Source organism: Danio aesculapii, chromosome 19 (assembly GCF_903798145.1).
Source record: "Danio aesculapii chromosome 19, fDanAes4.1, whole genome shotgun sequence".
Classification (NCBI taxonomy): Eukaryota; Metazoa; Chordata; class Actinopteri; order Cypriniformes; family Danionidae; genus Danio; species Danio aesculapii.
In genome coordinates, this window is record NC_079453.1 from 30,553,977 (window position 1) to 30,578,365 (window position 24,389).

Genomic DNA, 24,389 nt, shown 5'->3' on the forward strand with positions numbered 1-24,389 from the left:
GTCCCTTTAGTCCCTTTATTTATCAGGGGTTGACAGTGGAATGAACCGCCAACGTATCCAGCATATGTTTTAGGCAGCAGATACCCTTCCAGTCGCAACCCAACACTGGGAAACACCCATACACTATCGCATTCACACACGGCCAATTCAGTTTATTCAATTCACCTACAGCACGTGTGTTTGGACTAGAGCGAAACTGGAGCACCCAAACATGGAACATGCAAACTCCACACAGAAACGCCAACTGACTCAGGAGGGGCTCGAACCAGCGACCTTCTCGCTGTGAGGCGATCCTGCTACCCACTGTGCCACCGTGACACCCTATTTCTTTCATTTTATACAATATATATGTATTCATATATAAAAATATATATGTCATTATTTTAACTGCTGTTTCTATTGTGTGACTTGTTTAACGGTTTACAGAAACTTTCTCTCCAAGATAGTAAATTAAAAACAACCAGCTTTGTCTTTAAATTAGGTTGAGCAATCGAGGTTCGGGAGAAAAGAGTTCAGAACCACAGCTTCACAGTCACCCGATTTTAATGTGGACACATTGTTTATATAGAGTGATTTTCCCTCATCAAAATGGGTTGTAATGCTGTAAATACACGCCGATATTTTTTATTATCCACACGAGGGCGCCAAATATGACATTAAAGGGTCTCATGTTCATTTTCATGCCATGTGTCCTAAAACTGGTGAATATTTACTAACCAATCAGAATATGGAGATACAGACGCAAAGTTAGAAGGTTAGAACACGGCCATTTAAAAAGCGAGCAACCACTCAAGTTTCAATTTCGTTGTTTAACCCAGTTGCCATGGAAACAGAATCTGTGCGCCGCGCGACTCCAACGTCATTTTGATTGACAGGTGAAGCGCCGCCCAGAAGACGCGGAGGCTCAAGTATTTCCACAGATGTCGGCATCCAAACGCCAACAACAAAGTTGAGGGAGCGAGAAGCCGTAGTTCATGGCCAGCGAGCTGCACCTGAAGACGCTTCTCCGCTTCTAAACTCGCCATGGATGTGCTGAAATCAGCCAGAAGGGCTTTCATTCGGAGCCCCAGCCTGACCAAACAGTCCTGGAGCTCAGGCAAACACAAAAGTGAGTACATTTACGTCAATAGCGACACTTGTTTGGGCTGTTTGTACACGCGTTGCGGGTCTGTTTGCGTCTCAAATTGTTTGTCAGTAAAGAGAGTTGGTCGTGTTTACTTGTTATACCCTCAAATATGAGTTGTTTTTGTGAAGCTTTATTAGATAACGTTAGTTTGAGTCTAAAATGTTGTTTTTATGTTCGTTATTGGCTATATTTTCTTTAAAAGTTGTTTAATGGCAAGTACAGTGAGTTGTTTATAACTGTCGACGAGATTCACAACCTTCACATTGAGGTAAAATTAGTTCTATGTTCACACGTTCAGACTTTCTCCTTGGTATATTTTCAGAAAAGTATTATTTGTAAATTCTAAATAGTGAAATCATAATAGCAGCCAATGAGTATCAAAAGTTCAACAACGTTCATAATCAATTAAATTGTGCTAATGTTGTTTTAAAGTCATACCTGCCTCAGACGGAATATTCAAACACGCCATGGTAAACAATATAGGGAGTATGTCAAGTTGTTACTGAATGGTTGTGGGAATATAAAACCAACTTTACCTCAATAACCTTCATGCGAAACTTAATGGTTTGGGGGTTCATTAGTGGTCGGTCGTGACATGAGTCTGGAGGAGTACTGAGTTTTTCCCTTAAATACTTTAACTTGTTTTATTTGGACAAGTTACCTATTTTATTCATTTTATGTTATTTTATTTATTTTTTGTTGAGTTTGAGGGGGAAAAAAACATGGCAAAATGTGCCGTTATGCAGCTCAAGATATCAGTTGTTGTGTTACATTGTGATTTAATATGCCATTATATGGTCCTTAGTCTTTTATGGAGACCATTCTCTTAAAATAAATGTTTTTTAGATGTCTTAGATGTCAGTCCATCTCTCTAAACTGTGTTGAGCTTTCTATTTAGGTTGCTGTGTGGCCAAAAATGAGGTATAACTAGGGCCAGACAGAATTTGTGGAAATTTTTTTGCTATTTTTGCCAAGAATTTTGTAAAAAAATCTGTGGATTTATGTGGAATGATTTTTAGGAGTATCATAACAAAAAAATTAATATATGAAATTACTTTACAAACTGTACTGTAAATAATAAAAATCAGATAAACATTTTAATATTACTATTATTCTATCACAATAATATTCATGAAATTAGTTTAAAAACGGAATAAATATAAATTTACACACATTTACACTGCAGAAATATGTGTGCACAGATTCCGTTTGGGCCTAGGTATAACATTTACCTTTTCTGGAGTACCTCAAACAACTGTCTACAAGATTTACAATGAAATTTGTTTTTGCGGAGATTCATTGTCTCAAAACATGTAGAACTAATTTGTTTTTGAATCAAATTTTTAAATATGTTTATCTCAGAGCAGCTCAAGAAAAGACGGTTAAGATCCTGAGGTATTTCTACACTTCACTGGCCTTCTGTAATATATACTGAAAAGCACACACAGAGGCCCACAGAGCAGTCATTTTGACCTTTTAAGCCTTCCAGCAAGATTACAGAAACCTCGGGATGTATTTCTGAACACTCCTCAGACTCTCTTTAAAGTTTTATAAGGATGCATTTAAATTCTATGCATATCATATCTAATAGTTATATGTGCATATTTTTAGTGTCACAAAAAAAAGCGTTGGTCATTACTGCTCACTATTAGCCATTTTAGTTTAGATTGGTGTACACTAGTTCAAAAGTTTAAGTTTCATCATTTTCTTCTGTTCATAAAGGCTGCAGTTTTGTATTTTTAAAATGTATTTATTTTTTTAATAAAACAAAACAATACCTATAAATATGCCGTTTTGTCATTCTGGACGTTTGTCAATTCATCAGCTTTTAAACACCTTGCATATTGCTTTTAATTCAGTTGCGGTTATGCTACCCTTGTAAATTTTATGTACATTTATGAAGCTGTAAAACTTGTTCTTGATCATTTTTTGTTCCCTGAACTTGCTGTGCCAATGTCAGAATTTTACTTCAATTATGTGAAATAACTGTCATTTAATGACTTTAAACAGGTGTTGCAGTTTGTTACAGTGGGTAATTAAAGAGGGACTTTATGGGGATGTTGAGAAGTTGTCTACATCAGTTTGGTGAAATAAACATGATGCAATGCCAGCAGTGAGATTTTGTCGGCATCTGAAATCTGTTTCCTTCTCTTTGGCATCCATCCTGGACTAGTCTACAAGTAGTTACTTGTTTGCTGGCAGTTTCTAAGACATTCTAAAGCACATTTGTTTCAACAAAGACTTCTTCAAAGTTGCAATGGCCAAGCTCCGAGTAAAGCTTTGAAAGCAGGTGAAGTGGGCTGGCATGGCCTTTACAAGTGCAACTCTCTCTCTCTCTTCAGTGGGATCAGAAAGTTTGCTGTGCATTTTCATTTCCAATTTAATTCCGTCTTGACTCCACAAAAGCGGCTCTGTTTGTTGACCGAGAGCTGCTTATCTTCATGACCTGGAATACAAGGAGTCTGCGAGGACACAGTTATGATTGTGTTTAGTCGCAGTTAAATGGTTCAATCTTGGCCGGAATGGTAAAAGTTTCCAGCTTTAGCAAGCTACCAGTGTTTATAGCTTGTTTACTCAACGGGTGAGCGATGGAGAATAAGACTCATTTGTGTGGTTAACATTCTTTTGTTGATCTACTGACCTACTTTTAGCTGCGTAACAGACTCTACCTAATTTCTCTCATTTTTTTGTCAAATCCAAATAAAGATGTTTTTTTTTTTTCCCTTTTTGTTTTGGACTGGGTTGTGGTTGCTCATTTTGCCATTTGGATTCAAAGGGGCCTGCCCTCAAGAGGCTCTGATTGGTCGGCTAACATAATGGCTGAGATTCGGGGATTGGCTCCACATCACCAGGAAGGGCAATGTCTCTATAGCATACACTGTAGTTTGCTGTAGGTTTTGCTAAGCTAACTCTGTAAAAGCCAATGTCTCCCTTTGCATTAAACTTTGAACATATTACATTCAAAGATGTTGTTTATGTTCACACATCAACAAAAGCTTAAAATATGACATTGTAGTGGACCACCCCTTTAATTAACAAGTTCAGTATTTGGGGATTCATAGACTTTTCTGTTTATTTAGGATTGTGAATTGCATTATGGGTTGTTGATCTCATCTGCTCTGTCCACTTTTGGTTTTAAAAGTTTTAACAGAGTGACTTTTATTTACATTTTCGAGACAAGATATATATATATAAAACAATTATAACAATTATAACAATAAAATAACAGAAAACATACTGGCAGCTTATTACCATGTTTTTGTACCATACTATACAACACCAACCCAGACAATATATCAAACTAGGGTTGTGTGATATTGAAAAAAAATTGACATTGCGCAGTTTGTTTGTCTGCAATATATATTGAGATACGAATACAATTTTACCAGATGGTTTAATAACGCTATTTTGGAAAGAAGTCTTGAATTTAGACCTATTGTGATGATTTTGTAGGGGACTGAATCATGGATGAACAATTCTTAAACTCTTTTGAAATGCCTTTAAAACACTTTCACATGATAAACTTTCAATCTGTTTTGGTTAAACTTTACTGTGATTTCACAATTCTCTTGTATTCTGAACAGTGATGCTGATCAACTATAATCCAAATGCGACATTGCAGATCCTGCGATTTGACTATTGCACACATTGCGATATGGATGCTGGAACGATATATTTTTCAGAAATGAAAATGAACGTCTATTTCTCAAACTTTTTAACATCAGAAGCTTTTAAAGAGCCCCTATTTGCATTAGAAAAGGTCATGTTTTGCTTTTGGGGGTCTCCAACAACAGTTGATATCCATGCAAGGTCAAAAAAACACGTTCATTGTCTTCTAATATGCATTTATTTTTACCTAATTATCCCAAAGATTCCCACATAAGTCGTTCAGCAATTAATTTGTTCCCAAACCCCTCCTTAGTGCAAAGCTAATCTGCGCTGAGTGGAACGATGACCCAGTCTGTTGTGATTGGTCGACTGGGTTCAGCGCGAGACACAAAGAAATGCCCACCAAGGCTACAGTATGAAGTAGCAGAAAGTATGAGAGCCCAATGCAGGAATGCAATAAAGCAATGCAGTTCAACACCAGCATATTACTGTACCCTTAACCCTAACCCCAAATAATAACGACACACATTCAGTATTAATCTACACAGTGGCAAAAGTTTAACTATTTTGAAAATTGACTGCACCGTGCGTGTGAGGAACAGCTAAGGGTGGCCATAGCAACAAACAATAGAGGATCGCAAGTTCAGAAACGCATTTAAATCGGTAAAGGACGAAGCACCCATCACGTATTTAACGTGGTTTTGGACGCGATATGTCAACAGCCCCATACAGATTTAATCTGAGAGATACAGTACAAGCACTGATCTATAATAGATGCATGATTACAAGCTGCGTGGGGCCATTACAACTTATAACACGAAATTAAACATATTTTGCAAACTACACATAACATGGCAACAATGTTATTTACACTTACATGTTATGATCCGGAGGAAGTTTAGGTTATTGTATCAATCATCAGAAAAATGAAAGGAACGGTTGGCTATACTGTGGTATTGGTGCGAAAATGAACTTTAACCCTTTATTCCACTCAGCCGAATCTCCATCTGCCAGTGATCGTCATCTTCGCGTCATGATCAGTCCCGTGATCCCCCGCGCTTTCGCTAGTGTGTGGAGGGAATACGCGTGCACATTTTACCACATATTTGGTGATGTACCGTATCGATGTCAATGCGATCAATCAAAAGATCGAAAGCCAACTTGATTAATTTATTCGACTCTAAGTCAACTATTTCGCTAAAGAATCAATAGTTTTAAACATGGTGCACATTTAGATTTAAACGTCAGCTGGATTGTTCCATTCACTTAGTGCCGTATTACACACTGCATGGAAGCTCATTTTCAAAAACTTATACTTGGGGTAAAAAAGGTAAAATCAAGGTCACATAATGCAATTATTTAAAGGTAAAATCAAGGTCACATAATGCATTTCAAAAAATATAAATAAGTGGAAAATAAACATGAATCACAAATTTTTGATAACTGTCAATTTACAGATATTTTTTACAGTGCACATTAGATTTAAGTTCGTCAATGAATGTTTTTCAGATCTATATAGTTTTTTAGGGTCATTCTTGCAGATTTTTAATTTTTCAAGCAAAAGTAAAATTTTTAGCACACTACACTTTACCGAGGAACATTTAAGTCTTTAAAAAGTTTAAAGTGGTGAAATTCATGTTTGAATTTCATGGAGCTGCATCTGATTTTAGTGGAAATTATAGGACTGGACGATATGGCAAAATTGCAATCTCAATAATTTAATTCTATATTTAACGATAGATATTTCGGTATAAGTTGTTAATGCTTCCACTTTTTAAAAAAAAAGGAACCCAACCATGACTGAAGGTCAATACTGCTGGCGAAAAGTGAAACGAGTGTGCTAAACAATACTGGGTGACACAGCATGACTTCAGAAGAATTCGATGACTCTCTAATATCAACACAATGATAGATTCTTGTTTTTGCTTATTTTCTGCTGTGTGATTTGGCTCTTAGAATCAATATAGAGTAAAAATGTCCAGAGCTTAGCACTGTTAACAACAAAAATTTTATTGCGATTCGATATGGTATTGTTTATTGGCCCAGTCCTAGGAAATTATTTTGTTTTGTTTATATATAGCATCTAGTCATTGACCCCTTTAATGCTGAATGCACAATCATATAAAGGTATCCATATAATTCTTAACCGTGCGCATTTAGGATATTTAGCATTTTTTTATAACGATTCACCTTGTTAAAGTTCATAATTACTTTCCTTCCTCTAGTACAGCTCGTTCAGTTATCTCCTATGATCATTTCTCATCAGAGCAATCAGAAATGTCCTTCTTGCTGCTCCAAAGTCAGATGCCTGAAAAGAAAAAGTGCATAGCTTGCAGCAAACATGGCTGCATTGTAATGAAGGGAGAGTTTTTATGGTGTTTTATAGTGGTGAGATTTATCGCCCGTGCCTCTGGATCTTTGGTGTGTCTGTGCCCTGCACATACTAAAAAGGGAGGCAAGCTGACGCAGAGCACGAGGGAGACGTCCAGCAGCAGCTGTTGAGGCTTTTCCAGGCAATCCATTTGATAAAAGCATTCAATAATCATCTCTCGTGTATTGTGAGGAGTTGTGTTTAAGTACAAACATGGGTTAAAGAGCTAGTTTACCCAAAAAAGTACAATTCTGTCATTCCTGTCATCATTCACTTTAGGGCTGTACCATACTGGAAAAGTATTGATGTTGTTAAGTATTATGATAACAATATTTCTTAAGATATAACATTTTCCTAGAAAAAAAAATCTATTTTATTTAATTATTTAATTATATTACAATAAACGTGCGTGTGCGTGCAGTATGCGTGTGCAAATAGCAGTAAACTATTTACCACAAACCGAAGTAAACTGCATGGCATGATCCATCAAAATGGAACGCTCCGATAAATCTCTCTTCTTTAGGTCCATTAACATGACTATCACTTGTTATCTGCTGTACATTTATTAGCAAACAATTTCCTGTTTCTGAGAGTTCTGTTTATTTGTCCATTTTGCAAAAATAAACAATAGAAATTCTTCCCATGCTATCTATTTGAGATTGAATGACTTCCAACCTTCCTATGACCTCAGAATAAATAAATCGCCGTAATTCTATCTGGCCTAAGAGCGAGTTCAGATTCAGATTTTAGCTTTTGTTGATAAGCGGTGGTTTGGGTCACTCCACCCTTGGATGGTTCTCCAGGGATATGGTTAAAACAAAGTAGTGCTTTACCCCCCTGTTATTTAGGGCTCTTGGGTGTGTCACTAATCTATGTCAAGGGCTCTATTATTACACCCTTTTCCATCGCTCCATTATGTCTGTGAATAACCTTACTTATATGGAGTGATTGTGGGGCAACATCAATGGTTATAGTGTTATTTCATAGGTTGTGGGCAAAGAATGATATAGAAACATACTTTATTTTGTTAAATCACGTTCTAACTTGTAGTTATTCATGGTTTTGTTTGTAATTAAAATACCACATCAGAGATGTAAATTGACTTTGTCATGACATTGTTTATGTTAGCTGTGGAGTATCAACAATACCTTTCTGAGAATGTGATTCACAGTTTCCTGTGGTTGTGGTTCCTGTAAATATAGTTCATTTAACAAGTGGGACAGTAACTTAATGTTTAACCGTTTGAGAGATTTCTGGGATTCTAGGAGACTAGTTGTCTGTTTATAATTGAAAGACATGCCTTGCCAATATGACTTCAGTATAATTTTGTTTACTCCATATTGCTGCATGGGGAATTATGCTTTTATGCTGTTGAATGGCAAGTAAAGAAAAAGAATGGGAAAAGAGGGAATGGGAAATAATAATAATAATATTAATTACATTTTAGTTTAAGTAACTGTTCTCACTAGTGCCATATTACCTGAGTTATTGGGTGTTTATTAATACATATAATGTAGATAATATTCTTGATCAAATTCTACATCCCTAATCCTATCCTACCTAATACCCAACTACTAATAACTATTAATAAACAGCAAATTAGGAGTTTACCGACCTAAAAAGTCATAATGAATTTTAAACACACAGACAGAAACCATTTTCCTGTGGAAAGATTATTTATTTTGATTGATTAGTGCTGGTTCCTTGGTGTGTCATTAGTGACGAATATTGCACTAAACGACCATTTGTGCATGCTTTGTTTGAAGCAGCTGATTCATTTAGAAATGAAGCAAATTACTTTATGAATTGATCACTGAAACATTGGTTTGTACAAATTAATTCAGGGATTATTATTAACAGAGAATTTTAACTTCTTATTTGTTGAACTGGTGTATAAAGTCAGTCTAAAAATACCATCTTAGTCACTATGGTACCGTGATTATTTGCACTCTCTTGCTTTTGTAATTTATCATCTCTTGTTGGATGTATTGCATTTTTTTTAAAAGAAAAAAGAATTTAAGGATTTTTTTTTACTCCGACAACTTGATCAAAGTTTTAACTTTATTATAAAAGGCATCATTTACACTTTAGATATTCTTTGAATGACAATAATGCCTGTTTAGTAGTTATACGGTGTTAATAACATTTGCATTGTTTTAGTATTTGATTCTTCACACACCTTTGTTGAATAACTTAATAAATAGTTCAGATGTGTTGTCTTGGTGGCGGTTCATTCCGCTGAGGTAGCCCCTAGTTAGTGAGTGAGTGAGTTTTCTTGGTGCCTTTATGATGTGATTCTTAGAATGTCTTTTGGGATTTTCTGAATTTAAATTTTTATAGCTACACTGCCAAAGAAAGCAATCAGGTGACTGCAGGAGCCTGAGGTAGTGAGGCAGGAGCCACAGGTGTTACTAGAGCATGACATGAGTTTCAGCAGAAATTATTAGCATTGTTTATCTGCATGCTTCTTGGTAAATAAACAGCTTAGTGGTATTGTAATCAGGGGCCCGTTTCAAAAAGGAAGTTAAGTGAAAACTCAGAGTATTTCAACCCTGAAATGAGAGAAACTCTGGGTTTTCCGTTTCAAAATGGCAGGTTTGTTAAACTGGAGAAAGCAGGGTAAGTCAAGCCTGTTTCTGAAAGAGAGGTAACTTTATCTCCGAGTCAGTTACTGTGGTAACTTGCTCTGTGAACCTAACCTGGTCAGGAGCAGGTTTAATTCTCTAAACTCTGAGTTTCTGTTGGTCTCCTCCCCTTTTTCAAAGTCGAAGCCTTAGCCTTATGTTTCCACCAACCTATTTTGATGGTCATTTTGGAGATGCGCATAAAAATGATTGCTGGAAACGTCATGATGCGCATAACTTTTGAAAACACGCATAAAAACACGCATAACGGAGTAGTATAAACTTTTATTCAATAGAGAAGATGCGCATAAACTACAATGTAAACACTTACTGAACAAATTACAGTACGGCAGTATTACTGAACAGTATTACAGTAAGCATTGTCTTCTGAGGTGCAAGTACATTTATTAAATAAAGAAAAGATTAACACAGTTTCTTCTACTGCAGCAAATTCTGTTTTTACTGTTGATATTTGGTGCCAGTTAATCAGGAAGTGTTGATTTTTGTTCTCTTTGACTCATTGGATGGAAACGCTGCTTTAGCCACACATCTTTTATGCGTTATTCCAATTTTGCACATAAATTTAATTAATATATTTGGATGGAAACATAGCTATTGCCAACATTTCAGTCGCACAAAGAATAAAGTCACTTACAAGAATGGCTTTTAAAAAAATAATTAGCTTAAATTCACTGACCTTCGACAGGGACATGTGCTGTTACTAGATTAATGGGATCATTATTCTTTCTAAAAACTATTGTTTAGTTTTGCTTACATTCTAAATGTCATATCAACCTCTATCACTTGATCAATAAAAAAGGCAGACACACAAGTGCACTAAATTTATTGAAACTGATCAACGTGTATAAAAGTGGGAACGTGTGTAAAAATGTTATAAACCTCACACATAACATTACTCATTATACTAAAAATATTTAAATACTTAAGTTGTAAAATTACGCATTAACTTGAGCAACTATGTTTCCCCACACGGTTTCACTACCGCAGTAGTGTTGCTTTTTTAATTATATGGTCATATTTGCTATAACTTTGTATGAGCACATCAAGTTCAGCTGGAGAAAGAAATGCTGATCTCTTTTTTAAGATATTGACATGATCACTCGTAATATCTGCACTGCATTGATAATGCCTTTTTTATAGTTGCGGTGTGCGCGCTTAACTCTGAGTTGGTCTACTCAAAGTTGATTGACCTAACTCAGATTCGCTATTCTGAAACCGAAAAGTTTTTAATCTCTCGGTAAATTAACTCAGAGTTGGTTGAACCTCCTTACTGAAACAGGCCCCAGGTCAGGAAATTATGCTGATTGTGAATGCAGGAATATGGGAGGCAGTGCACTCTAGTCACATTTATTTATTTATTTTTACAGATAACACTTTCCTGGCATCAGCATTAAAACTATTAATTTTCAGAACTGCACACTGTTTTTACAGAACACAACTAATACAGTGGATATGTGTTTATATATTAGTCTCTTTTTATGAAAGGTAAAATTCACCACACTGTAGTTGATTTGTAAACAGACATGTTATGTTTACATTCATTCTCAAGGCCTAACAAATATGTGGAAAAATTTAAATCATCATTAATGGTAAATTATTACAGTGAGTGATACATATTGTGTGAATAAATATATTGTGATGAGATGAGATATATACAATTATACTTTTTTTTTTTACTCAAGTAAGAAAGGCCTTTGATTGACAGGCTTGAAAATTGGGATGTATAAAGGCATCTGAAGTGTTTTTTGGCCTGCTCTCTAGAGCAAGGTTTGATTTCCAACAAATATTTACTCATGCCTTTTTTGTTTTTCTTCCTTTAAATATTAATAACTGTTCATGACCTCTGCAGCAGAGGTCTCTTGTGTGCACTTGGTTGAAATAGTTTGTTGGATGCTGTTCAGTGTTCAGACTCAAACACTGTTGTTCATCTTCTCTCCTCTTTATACAGAACTGCCTGAGAACTGGACTGACACGAGAGAGACTCTGCTGGAGGGAATGACCTTTAACCTTCGACATCTAGGAATGACACTGGTGGACCAACCTAAAGGAGAGGAGCTCTCAGCTGCTGCTGTCAAGAGGATTGTTGCCACGGTGATTCTGTCATCTCTGATATGAATATACATCATAATATTATTGAGGCCACATATAGCAACCACTTAGAAATGAACACATTGTAACAGATTTAATAATGAAACAAAAACTGGTAACACTTTAAAATAGTGGTCTATTAGTTAATGTATTTACTAACATGAACAAAATTAGTCATACAATTAATACGGTATTCATTCATCTTTCCTAACGTTTGTTTATGTTATTTTAATTTTGTAAGTTCATAATAACCCACGATGCATTAACTAATGTTAACAAGCATAACAATGGAGTATAATAATGCATTTATTCATTGGTGAACTATGATTAATAAATGCTTTACAAGATTATTGATACTTAGTTAATTCTAGAGTTAGTTATTCAAAAATGTTACCAAAATACTCGGTACAGGTGGGATAATAATTCTTTGAAAATGCATAAACGTGTTATATGTCTAAGTGCTTTGACACCTGGCTCTTGTTTAAGGCAAGTTTTTTCATTAGCTAATTTTCTTTGGCCATTTCTGAACATGGCAGTTGTGCTCTGATGCTCTAAAACTAAAAATTCCATCTGCCTGCTTCAAGGTTCGTTTTAGATAAGTTAGCTTGTGCTTAGACAGCAATTTAACTCAATGGGCTAGTGCACTTGACTTTTTATTTTTACAGCTATTATAAGATATTGCATATGTTACATTAAAAATAGTCTTTGTTTTTCTAATAACTCTTGGAATGATTTTGGGTTAACGTGAAGTAAAAATGATGTTAAATGTCTAATTAAACTGTGGTCAGAGGAACATATTTCAGAGCAATAGTCTTGAACAAAAGCCTTGATTCTCGCTTAGAAATGCACAAGTACCTTGTCTATTGGAGCTATTGTCTATGCATATTGTCTATGCACAGGCTGATTGTAGTACTTTAAAAAGTATTTGAAAGCCTTAAATTCAGATTTGATATGTCTTGAACATTTTGCTACGTTACAGCAAAACATTTCTTCAGTCTGACAGATTTATGATCATTGGACAGAACAACAGATTTTTTTTTTCCCGCTGTATTCATTGTGTTATCAGAGAGAACTGAGGTAGCATAATCAAAAGCACAGGTGATGTGATTTGCAGCGTGCAAGTGTTTAAAAAGAATTTCCTCTCATGCAGATCTGTTATTCTCTCGCAGAAGCAATCTGCCATGTGTGGAGGTGGTGAGCTTGATATTGTTTGTCATAGAATTGAAAAAAATCTATGCTCATGTATCAAACAATCAATGCTGCTGCTTTCAGGAATTTAATATGAAAAATATTTAGTCTTTTGGTAGGCGACAGAGGTAGCTGTGATTTGCTTATTGCTTTAACTATTTATTGGTTATTAAAAATCTACTCAATCTTCTCTCTGTTAAACTACACTTGGGAAATATTATGAAACATACTTATTTCACAAGAGGGCTAGTAATGCTGACATGTACAGTTGAAGTCAGAATTATTAGCCCCCCTTAGAATTTTTATTTTTATAATTATGTTTAACAGAGCAAGGAAATTTTCACAGTATGTCTGATAATATTTTTTCTTCTGGATAAAGTCTTATTTGTTTTATTTCGACTAGAATAAAAGCAGTTTTTAATTTTTCTAAAAAACATTTTAGGGTCAAAATTATTTGCCCCTTTAAGCTAATTTTTTTTCCGAATGTCTACAAAACAAACCATTGTTGTACAATAACTTGCCTAATTACCCTAACCTGCCTAGTTAACCTAAATAATTGGGGAAAAAAATAAACAGGGGCTAATCATTTTGACTTCAACTGTATATGCATATGTAATTTCCTTGCAGGTTTGGTGGTCTTATCCCTGTAACTGCCTGCTCTACCAAATGGTTGACATTTTGACTGTTAAAGTCATTTAAAGAATGATTGTCTCAAATAATGGTTTACACTACACAGTATTGTTGGTTTACAAATACAAATTTAACAAACATAATCCTGTTGCACTACTACAATTGGTTTTGGTTTTATTATAAAAAAACAACAACAACAACAAAACATGTTAAATGAGAATCTGAAATATTTTATGGTATCCTTCAAAAAATAATTAGGATTTAGCATTTAAAAATGTTTTATTTAGATTTTTATTATTATTATTTTTTTCATAAATTGGTCCTACACTTCATATTTTTCTGATTTTCATAGTATATGTATTAATTCCAGTACTTTTACCATAAACCGACATATCAACCATTTGGTAGAGGTTGATATTTTAGAAATAATGGGATGTGTTAGGAAAAAAATGCAGTAATGAGTGTGGTAACTAGCGACATTTAGGATTGTGAAAAATCCAATCCATTTTTTTTCTTGGTGGGGCAGTTAAAGGATTAAATTTCATATAAGTTGATATTAAAACAAATTTAAATATAACTAGTTAAACTCTATAGATGCCATGATTCATTTTGGCAGATGACTGATATGGAATTGCAGAACATAAACAAGTGCGCTCTGACCAATGGGATGAACTCAATTGTACATGACAACTTTAGTTCATTTAGAAATGTTGCTTTAAGACAGCCAACCAGCCCAAAATAAAATCACAACATTGTAACAGTATGAACCCCAATTTCAGAAGAAAGAAAACAATCTGAAGGTTTTTCCTCTTTAAAACACTCAAATGAGCAACCTAGAAATCACCCAGAATACCACAGCAAATATGAGCAAATTCAAACCACTCTGAAAATGTTAACAACAGCGTAGCTAAAAGACTGCTGTAAATTCTCTACAAACCACTAGGGATGAATGCCCAGGCAGTCACCCAGGATACTGTTAGTGAACAGCAGCACTCAAAACATCTTAGCAGCCCCTATAAAAGCACCAAAATAAAAATTCATGCACTCCAGAAAACCACCAATATAAAATTCTTCTGCTGTTGTTTTTCTGTCAGGCCAAAGCCAGTGGAAAGAAACTGCCTAAAGTGGCCCTGAAAGTGTCTCCTCAGGGAATCATCTTGTACGACAGTGTGTCAAACCAGATGATCGAGAACATTTCCATATACAGGTGAACTCCACACACCTTCTCTCATGTTCAACTGCCTGTTAAACTTGGACTCGCTGTGCTGCTGAACCACATTAGACTATGAAAGGATCGGTCTCCGCACGCTTCCTCTTCTCAGAAATGAGTGTGTTTGACCTACAGTGAAGTTGATTTATTCTGCCATCCAGTGTTTTACCATACACACTCATCTCCAAGTTTCTCACAAGGGATATGTGAAATACAGCACACTGCAAGGGACCAGTGCTAGTCCCCATAAATCTCTACTTCACAGTTGAATGTGCTTCAGCTGAGCCTACTATTTACACACACAAGCAATCTTCCCTCTTCCCATATTTGTTTAAATAAAACTAGCAGCCATCACTTCTTCAGTGTATAGAAGTAGTACAAAAAACAGTCCTTGAAGTTTCTGCGCAGACAGCTGTGTCTGCTTCACAACTCTGCAAAACATCATTTTTATTTACTCAAAAGTAACTGCGTGTTCTTAACGCTGGTCTGTTTTGTGACCCTTTTCTCCCAGGATATCATACTGCACAGCTGACAAGACGCATGACAAAGTGTTTGCTTTCATCGCCCAGAACCAACAGAATGAAACTCTGGAGTGTCACGCATTCCTCTGTGCCAAACGGAAAGTGGTGAGTGTTTGATGCTTTCCTTATGAAAGGCGTGAATCTTCGATCACAACAAAAACTTTGGCTGGGGCAAGAGGAGTCAAAGCAGAGTTTTCAGAATAGCTGACTGAATCACTTTGAAGGACACTCTGTACTTTTTAGCATAGCATGTAACAGTCCAAACATTTTTAGTGAGCATGTGATCTGGACAGCATTTGAGATTTTCATAGATGTACTCCTGAAGGCTGTTTAGGAAGCTAGGTCTTTTCAGAAATGTATTCATTTAAAAGAAAAACAATAGAAAAATGCGTTTATTATAATCTCTGACAAACTCTGAAAAAAACATGCCAAAACGATAAAAAAAAGTCAATTTACTCTCAACAACTACTTTCTGATATGTCTTGCTTTACCTTAATAAAGCAATTCCACCGTTATTGACGTGACAGTTGTAGTAAAAACTCAAAACATAGATGCTCACATAGGAAGTGTACGTTAACATTATATTGAAACAACTGTTTATGTTTTCCAAACAACTAACCACAGAGTTATGGGATCAGAAAAGTATCAGTTTGTAATGTGTTAACATGTGTTATGGATGTGACAAACAAAAAGTCTGCGAGTTCACAGTATACAACATTCTGTGAATTAAACTGCACAACCCAAAAGAAATAATGCTAATCAAAAGAATAAGAGTATGACTGGTTTAATTTTATTTGACATTTTTGCATTTATGAGGGAAAGGCTTCGTTTTGAATGTCACACTTTTCTGTTATGGATGTGGCATGTGAAATTGCCACAAGTCTTGTGAGACTTTGGTAAATCAAATGTAATACTTTGAAAACACAGACAGAGACATTTTTGAGTATTTTTAAAGTACTGTAAAATACTTGCTTACACAAAAAATGTAGAAACGGTTTCTCTATTTTGGTGAAAACGTATTTTTTTTCATGGCAAGGTTGACATTTGCATGGAATTGCTCAATTTTCTTCTGACCATGAAATGGCAAGCAGAATGGGATCAGTGCTCATAAAATGAACTTTTTGAAATTCAGCCAGAAATAGGAAGAAAATCCAATTTATTTTTTTACTCAAGACATGATGAGATTGTTTATAGAAGATTCCGTATTGGACACACGAGACTCATACATGAACATTTACTCAAAGGAAAAGAACCCACAAAATGTCAATATTGCAACAGAAACCAAACAGTTAAACATACTTGTGGAATGCCCTATTTTAATGTTATCAGAGAACGATTTTTATCTGGAGAGACTTTAAATCAAATATTTTAAAATTTGAATCCTTCTAAAATTGGACAACTTTTATTAAAAGTAAACCTTAAAAGCTGTTTTAGATTTTTATCTTGTTTGTTATTGTTGTTATTATTATTATTATTATTATTATTTATGTATTTTATCTTGTGTATTATTTAGTGCTGTTGATGACATTTAATTGTTAGAATATTTTTATAATTATAGAAAAGTGGTATTTATAGACTGTGGTAAACTTGATCTGTTTTTTTTTTTTGCCATGACATAATCAGAGAAGCAGATATGGCAATAAACTCAAAATTCACTGGATGTTGTCTTTGCGTGAAAATCCCAGACTAGCCCATCTTCCACCAACAACCATGCCGTGTATCAAAATTAATTAGTTATAATTAAAGATTTATGCACTTATTGTATTATAATATTTGTAAATATTGTAAGTATAAATACTTTCAATGTACCAAGTTTAAATATTTGGTAACACTTAGTTTAAGTACCAATTCTCACTTTTTAACTAGTTTTTTTTTTTTTTATTTCCTGCCAATTATTTAGATATTAACTGTTTATTAGTACCTACAAAGTACAGATTCTGCATGATCTTATTCTACATCCTCGATCCTACCCAATACCTAAACCCAACTACTGCTTTAATAAGCAGTTTAACTACTAGTTAACTTTAATTATTAATAAGCAGCAAATTAGGAGAGGATTGAGCTAAATGTCATAGTTAATGGTTTGTTAATGGTAATAGAAGCAGGATAATGGTGCAATTGCAATCATGTGATGCAATTTTGCAGGTCAGAGTTCACCAAGCTTGAACTTTAGAAAGCAGCAACATGCAAAACTTTTCGCACAAGCTTGTGTTTCTGTTCTGACACATTTGCATGCATTTGAATGGAAGTCTATAGAGCAAAAAAAGACAGTGTGACTGCAGCTTAAAGTCTTCAGCTAACAACAAAGTTTTGGCTTATTGGAATATTGCAATGTAACTTGTAATACTAATGGAATCTGGGTATAAGTTTTGTAAATTGTTTTTGTCTATGCCAGATGAGAATATATCAGTAGCTTACAAAACATGGCCAAGTACTATGGCACAATTAGAGGTGTACTGTACTTAAAATTACCAATAAATAGATTTATTTATTTTTAATATTGCTTTGTGTGTATGAAAAATGCATTTGTTTATGATCTGGTTTCAAATGTTGTGAAACACTCATCGCGGGTGTTGAAACGCCTTTAAATATATACAGTATGCTTTGTCTGTTAGTTGTTGTGTGTATGTTATGTAGATATAGAGTCTGACTGGTCTCTGTTGTTTTCTTAGGCCAAGGCGGTTACGCTCACGGTGGCTCAGGCCTTCAGAGTGGCCTTCGAGTTCTGGGAGGTTGCCAAAGACGGTACAGAGTCTCATATCTCTCCGCAAAACAATGCAGAGGTCATATATAACTGCAGAGGATCATGCACCACAAGTGGAGAATAATTTGTCTCTCAGGGCATTGATGTTGTTGTGATTGATAAGGGCCAGACTATTACTCTGTTGCCTTTTCTTGTTATAGAAAGATGGAGGCTCACAAAATCATTTATTTTTTTATTGCAGGATAATGCATCACCTACCAAGAAATTCTCGTAGTTTGCAAATAAAGTTTAAAAAAATTATATGTAAATGTAATACTTTAAATAATAGTTGACCCAAAATATTTTCTTTTTAGGCTATCAAATGTGTATGTTTTCTTTAGTAGTGGTCCTTGTTGATATTAAAAAAGTAAATTTAAGTACTGGCACTTTGAGAGTCCTGCCCATACTTTAGTGACTCGTATAAAGAGAAATGGCAATGAATCATCAGTTCAGCCATTTCATTCAGAATGTGAATTCATTTAGAAACAAAATGGAGATGCACTTGGGTGATACATGGAGATACACTTTTTTGTCTTAGCTTTATATGTATATTTGCATTGATAAAACAAAAATATTGTGACAATGCACGACAATATTAATTCATTTGTCTCATTTGCGCACTTGCTTTTTTTATGATGAAAACAGCATGCATGTAATATTGCAGTCTATTTTTGTGCTGTTGCTTAAACTGTATTCTAAATATGACACAGTAAGTCTTAACTCAGAATATGGAATTTTAGACTAATATATTTGCATTATATAGGTTTCATTACACAGTGAGTTGTTGGCCTGCATCATGCTCCTCAACAATCAACTGTATGAAATAATTTGCCTCTAGAACTAGTTGTTAAACGGGTTATTTTTTCTTTTATTTTAATGTTTGAATTTATTCTGCTTTCAGAGAAAAAATGGGATTCAGCTGGAGAAACATCCAACAGCTCACAGTCTGACCGATCCGTCAGCCTGACCAGCCTGAAAGTAGGAGGTGCAAACTCCTTAAACTCTCTGTGCCTTTTGTTCAAATTATTTTGGAGACTGAAATGGTAAACTATCCCTTTAGCACTTTGATATTTAATGTGTTGTATGTGTCTTTCAGTTGCAGCAACAGAAAATCTGTTGGAAATAGAGGACTACACGTCGGCTTTGGAAAATGTGGACAACCCCACCGAACCCAACAACAACACCACCACCCTATGGGTAAAAGCTTGTCCAGTTTTAGACTCCTGCTTTTCACTTCTCTCTCACTTCACAGGCGGGATTTCACATCAATGACTGCAGACCATTATCATTGCTTATCTTTTTACAATGTGGTTTTGCTCCTCTTTTTAGGAGATGGATGATGGTCTGGAAGAGGCTTTTTCAAGGTACCATACACCCAAATCTGTTCTTATCTTCTCTCACAAGATTGTGTCTCATCTAAATCTCCTTTCTATCTCTCTTCAATGAGGGGCAGGAAGGTCAAATCCTTGAGGAGTGAGCTGCAAGTAAAAAGCATGCTGATAAACTCTTACACATCAAAATGATCTCAAACTGCACTCTTTCAGAGTTCGTTCTCAAAGCTGGTTGGAGCCATTTGAAATATTTCTTTTAGTTTGCTCCGCATAATTTCTCTGTCCTTTGATTATTCATCCAGGGCAATTGAGCAAAGGCATTTTCCCCCATACTGAGTCTCTTGAGACTGATTTTTCTCATTTTATTTGCAGAACCAAGATGAAGCTTTATTTAACAGTGCTTTGGCAGGGTGTAATTCACCAGTGTAATTCACCCTGCAAAAGTCGAACTGCCTTCAGTGATTTATTTCTGATGGCATATAGATGACAAAACTGACCTGAATATTTGCGCTTTATGAGATACAGATGCTTCCCATTTTATTTCATTAAATCCATCTGATAGACTGAACATGAAATGGCCGGAATTGGTTATTCAAATAGCTCTTTTTATTGTATTTTATGCTTGCTATTTATTAAGAAGCTTAAATGGTAGCAGTGTTTTTAGAACTAAACATTATTATTATTATTATTTTATTATTATTAATAAAGTCCTATAATGCACACACACAAGATTAATTGATTATCAATTGTTGATTCTGAAAAACTATTATTCTAATGAGTTAAATAATTATGTTTTATGTTTGTATGAATAGGCATTGAAAAATTAAGACATTGTATGTGTATAACATATAATGCATATTTATTATTATAATAGAATTATACAAATGGGTACATGAATTGGAGATTAAATAACTTATTTTTTTAAATCAATATTTATTTTTACATACAGTTGAAGTCAGAATTATTAGCCCCCCTTTTAATTTTTTTTTTTCTATTTCAAATATTTCCCAAATGATGTTAAACAGAGCAAGGAAATTTTACAGTATATCTGATAATATTTTTTCTTCTGAAGAAAGTCTTTGTTATTTCCGCTAGAATAAAAACAGTTTTAATAAAAAAAAAAAACATTTTAAAAAATGTTTCAAAATTATTTACTAATTTAAGCTATATGTATATTCTTTTGATAGTCTACAGAACAAACCATCGTTATACAATAACCTGCCTAATTACCCTAACCTGCCTAGTTAACTTAATTAACATAGTTAAGCCTTTAAATGTCACTTTAAGCTGTACAGAAGTGTCTTGAAAATGTCTAGTAAATATTATTTACTGTCATCATGGCAAAGATCAAATAAGTCAGTTATTAAAAATGAGTTATTAAAACTATTATGATTAGAAATGTGTTGAAAAAAATCTCTCTGTTAAACAGAATTTGGGGGAAAAATAAACACGGGGAAACTAATAATTCAGCGGGGTTAATAATTCTGACTTCAACTGTATATATTGCTTATTTAATTAATGCTGATATTGCTTCAGAGAACAATGTGTTGACTAAAGAGCATTTATTATATTCATTCGCGATGGGAGCAGCAGCAGCATCTTCATGGTTGAAAGAGCTATTAATTACTGAATAATTAATATGGAGATTATTAAAATGCAACTTAACTGACTGATTTATTCTTTATCCTATTTAATAAAACAGCATTGTGTTTCTTAAAGGTTTCGAGAGAACCATCCTGCAGCTCTCAAATCCTTGATTGCTCTACTCTCTCTTTATTCCTCTAGCTGCAGTTTGGATAGCTATGAATACTCTCCAGGTACAGATCCAGTCTAACCCGAGTTCAGTGTTCACCAACTCCATTTTCAAATCTGTGTTTTGTCTATAACATCATTCCCCACCCATCCTCTTCCAGAACCCTACCAACTCATCAACCCAAGCTAATTATTGATCCAAGATGCAGATTTAAGTGTTTATGTGATGACAGTGTTCTACATTGATTTCTAAATGCAATCTGCAGATCCTGTCTCTTTCTCTGTTTAAAATCCCATTACCCTGGTTATTTTTTGTTATTTTTGTTCAGTTTGTAGTCCCTTTTTAAAAGAGGCTATATGTAAGAATTGTACTCTATTAAACCCTTTTTCTGTACTGTAATTTCAGTGTGCCCGGCACAGAAAGTGATTTATTAAAATCTGTTCACATGCATATATAGCCTGTAGTCTAAAATGCTTCTTCATAGCCAAATAATCATAACATCTGTTGACATCTGCTGATTAATTAGAAAGCTTGTCCAAACATATTCAAAATTGTTGTTTTCTCGCCACTCTTGTTTTTTTATTATGTCTCTTAAAGAGAGAACAGTCCAGATGTATTTACATATTCATCTATAATATATATATATATATCAGTATATCATGCAAAATATTGAAAACTTTTTATTCTAAACAATGATCAAATAGAGCTCATCTGTGCGTATATCTGGGCATTGATATTTAGGATGTTTACTGTTATGTGTGCACAAGTGCGTTTCTAAATCTTCATATTGCCTCTTTAATCCCTTAATATAACACTCAGGGTGTGTTCACACTTGTAGTTTGGTACCCATAGTTCTTTTTATCCAGACCAAAAAATATATATAAAACAGTTAATTGAGCATTTATTAAATCTGGCTGGAAAATATTTGTTTTGTTCATCCCACTTGTTGGTGTGGGAGTAGATTCAGTTTTTTAAAGTGACCAAGTGTAAAATTAAATGTTTAAATTTCTGAAAATGATATCTCTAAATGTTCAACTTTGAAGTAAATTGCTGAATCAAACAGACGTGCTCGTGTCTCATGTGATTGGTTCTTTGCTGCACTTGACATGACTGAGTTAATTATCAATCCTGAGTTAAACGTTCATATCATGCGTTGTGGGACAGCTTAACCTGATCTTAACCAGTTTGTGTTTCTATGGATATGTCAACCCAGAGATTGTGTAACAGACCTGTGGAAAAGGCTGTTTGCTAGATATTTAAAAAACTTCTCCTTCTGGTGCCATCAATGTGTTTAAGGGTACACATTTACAATGCTGCCTACTGCAGTGTGTGGGTTTTGGAATGTTCGAAAACAGTATATCGTCAAGCTTCTTTTTGCCCTCAATTAAAGAGTGAAAAGGATCTTTATTTGAAGTATACTCACTCTTTTAGTATAGAGAAAATCTTAAGCGTGCTTCTTTGATTTATACAAAACTGTACATAAGTAACTAATTAATATACCTAAAGTCAGGGGTGTCAAAACTCAGTCCTGGAGGGCCGGTGTCCTGCAGATTTTAGCTCCAACTTGCCTCAACACACCTGCATGGATGTTTCTAGAAAGCCTAGTAAGAGCTTGATTAGCTAGCCCAGGTGTGTCTGATTGGGGTTTGAACTGAACTTTGCAGGACACCGGCTCTCCAGGACCGAGTTTGGACACCCCTGCCTAAAAATTAAAAGTAATCCCTTACTTTACCTTTTCTGTAACTTTGCTTTTGTAACTAATTACACCCTATACTGATTGAATTCCTATTTCAGTAAGACAACACCAGTTTTCATTTGGAAACAAACAGTGACCCATCTTTTCAGCACTCTCTGTCCGCTTGTTTGGTGTACACAAATGTTTGATTTTGCTGCGTTAGCACTTATTCAAATGAACCGCACTAACAGAGAAGTTAAATCAGTTTGTTTTAAACGAACAAAACTTGCCAAGTGTGAACATACTCCTTAGTGTAGTATAATAACATTAATGTACAACATGCCCTCTAATCATACAAATAAATCCATAGTTCAAATTAATCCATAGTATTCAGTTTGCATAGTGAATAACATGGTTATCAACATAATGCGGCCTTCCGTTAAAATGTAGACACATATGGGCAATTCCATTGTCACTAAATCAGGGGTTTCCTTGATCTTTATCTATGGTAAGTTTGACATGTGCATGGAATTTCCCATATGTTCATTAAACCGGCATCATCTATAGCGTCTTAGTTTTCACATCATGTTTTTCTGTGTCTTTTTCATAGACTCGCTGAGTCTCGTACTAACCCCCAGGTCCTGGACATTGGGCTGAGCTCTGAGAGTGAATGGGATGAAACCAATGGAAACTCGCCAAACGCCAATGAGCTCTGCGGCTTCTGAGCACAGATCCAGAGCCTGCATTCCGTCTGGTCCTGCTCATCCCCGTCATCACCACACCACACCACACCAAAGCAATAACAGATGAGTCTATTTTTGCTAAAGAAAAAAAAAAGTGATACTGCGCTGAGTTTACATGCTTTATTTTTGTCAATCGAGTTGTATACAGAATATATGTAGATACCAGAGTCAGTATTGTTTTTCATGTATGAAAAGGAAAAAAAGTTTATGGTAAATATAACATTGTGTATATTCAGGTGCACTATAGAGTTATTTTAAAGTCTAACCCTGTAGTTTGCTGCTTCGAGATTACTTTATCACCACAATGCCCTTCATTAATAGTATGGAAATCAGCGTTAATTTCACAGTACTGCTTGTCTCTTGAGGATTGTGAGTCATGTGTCTGTATTTACGTGTATATGTTTTTTCTATTTAATCAGAATTGTATTATTGTTATAACACCCTAAGGGGCCATATAATATTTCTCTAAAAAGTCTAATAAAAGTGTTAACATTATGTGGTTTATCCTGTTTTATTTTCCTTTGTCTTATTCGTATTTTACCATTTATACTGGATGGAATTAGTAGTGATGTTTTGTTTTCTATTACAATTTATTTTATAATGACAGTTGTTATAATAAGAGTATAAATATCAGTTTATACATAATACATCCACATTTGTTCAGTTAGAAAGATGCTAAAAATTTTAACTTTGTTTTGTAACTTGTAACTTTGTTCATCTATTCATCCCTGAATCTTTTTTTGGTTGCATTATATC

The 24,389-nt window shown here is 34.7% G+C and overlaps 1 protein-coding gene across 3 annotated transcripts; it reads left to right on the top strand.

Annotated features, from left to right (window-relative positions):
- Window positions 1-882: 882 nt before the first annotated feature.
- Window positions 883-24,128, top strand: ldlrap1a (low density lipoprotein receptor adaptor protein 1a). Of its 3 annotated transcripts, none has more exons than XM_056480283.1 (10): window positions 883-1,108; window positions 11,700-11,842; window positions 14,752-14,864; window positions 15,379-15,493; window positions 18,061-18,133; window positions 19,033-19,116; window positions 19,228-19,328; window positions 19,461-19,495; window positions 21,182-21,279; window positions 23,501-24,128. In XM_056480283.1, exons 1-10 carry the CDS (start codon window positions 1,024-1,026, stop codon window positions 23,545-23,547), a joined length of 894 nt encoding a protein of 297 aa, XP_056336258.1. In that variant the 5' UTR covers window positions 883-1,023; the 3' UTR covers window positions 23,548-24,128. The 3 variants fall into 3 exon arrangements, with proteins under 3 accessions (XP_056336258.1, XP_056336260.1, XP_056336259.1); XM_056480285.1 differs by having other exon boundaries at window positions 884-1,108; window positions 21,248-21,279; XM_056480284.1 differs by lacking the exon at window positions 21,182-21,279 and having other exon boundaries at window positions 885-1,108.
- Window positions 24,129-24,389: the final 261 nt, after the last annotated feature.

Coding starts and splice junctions, on each gene's coding strand:
- ldlrap1a (XM_056480283.1), top strand. CDS start 1,024: ATGGATGTGCTGAAATCAGCCAGAAGGGCTTTCATTCGGAGCCCCAGC. Junction 1,109..11,699: donor GAGCTCAGGCAAACACAAAA/GTGAGTACATTT, acceptor CTCTTTATACAG/AACTGCCTGAGAACTGGACT. Junction 18,134..19,032: donor CTGGGAGGTTGCCAAAGACG/GTACAGAGTCTC, acceptor TTCTGCTTTCAG/AGAAAAAATGGGATTCAGCT.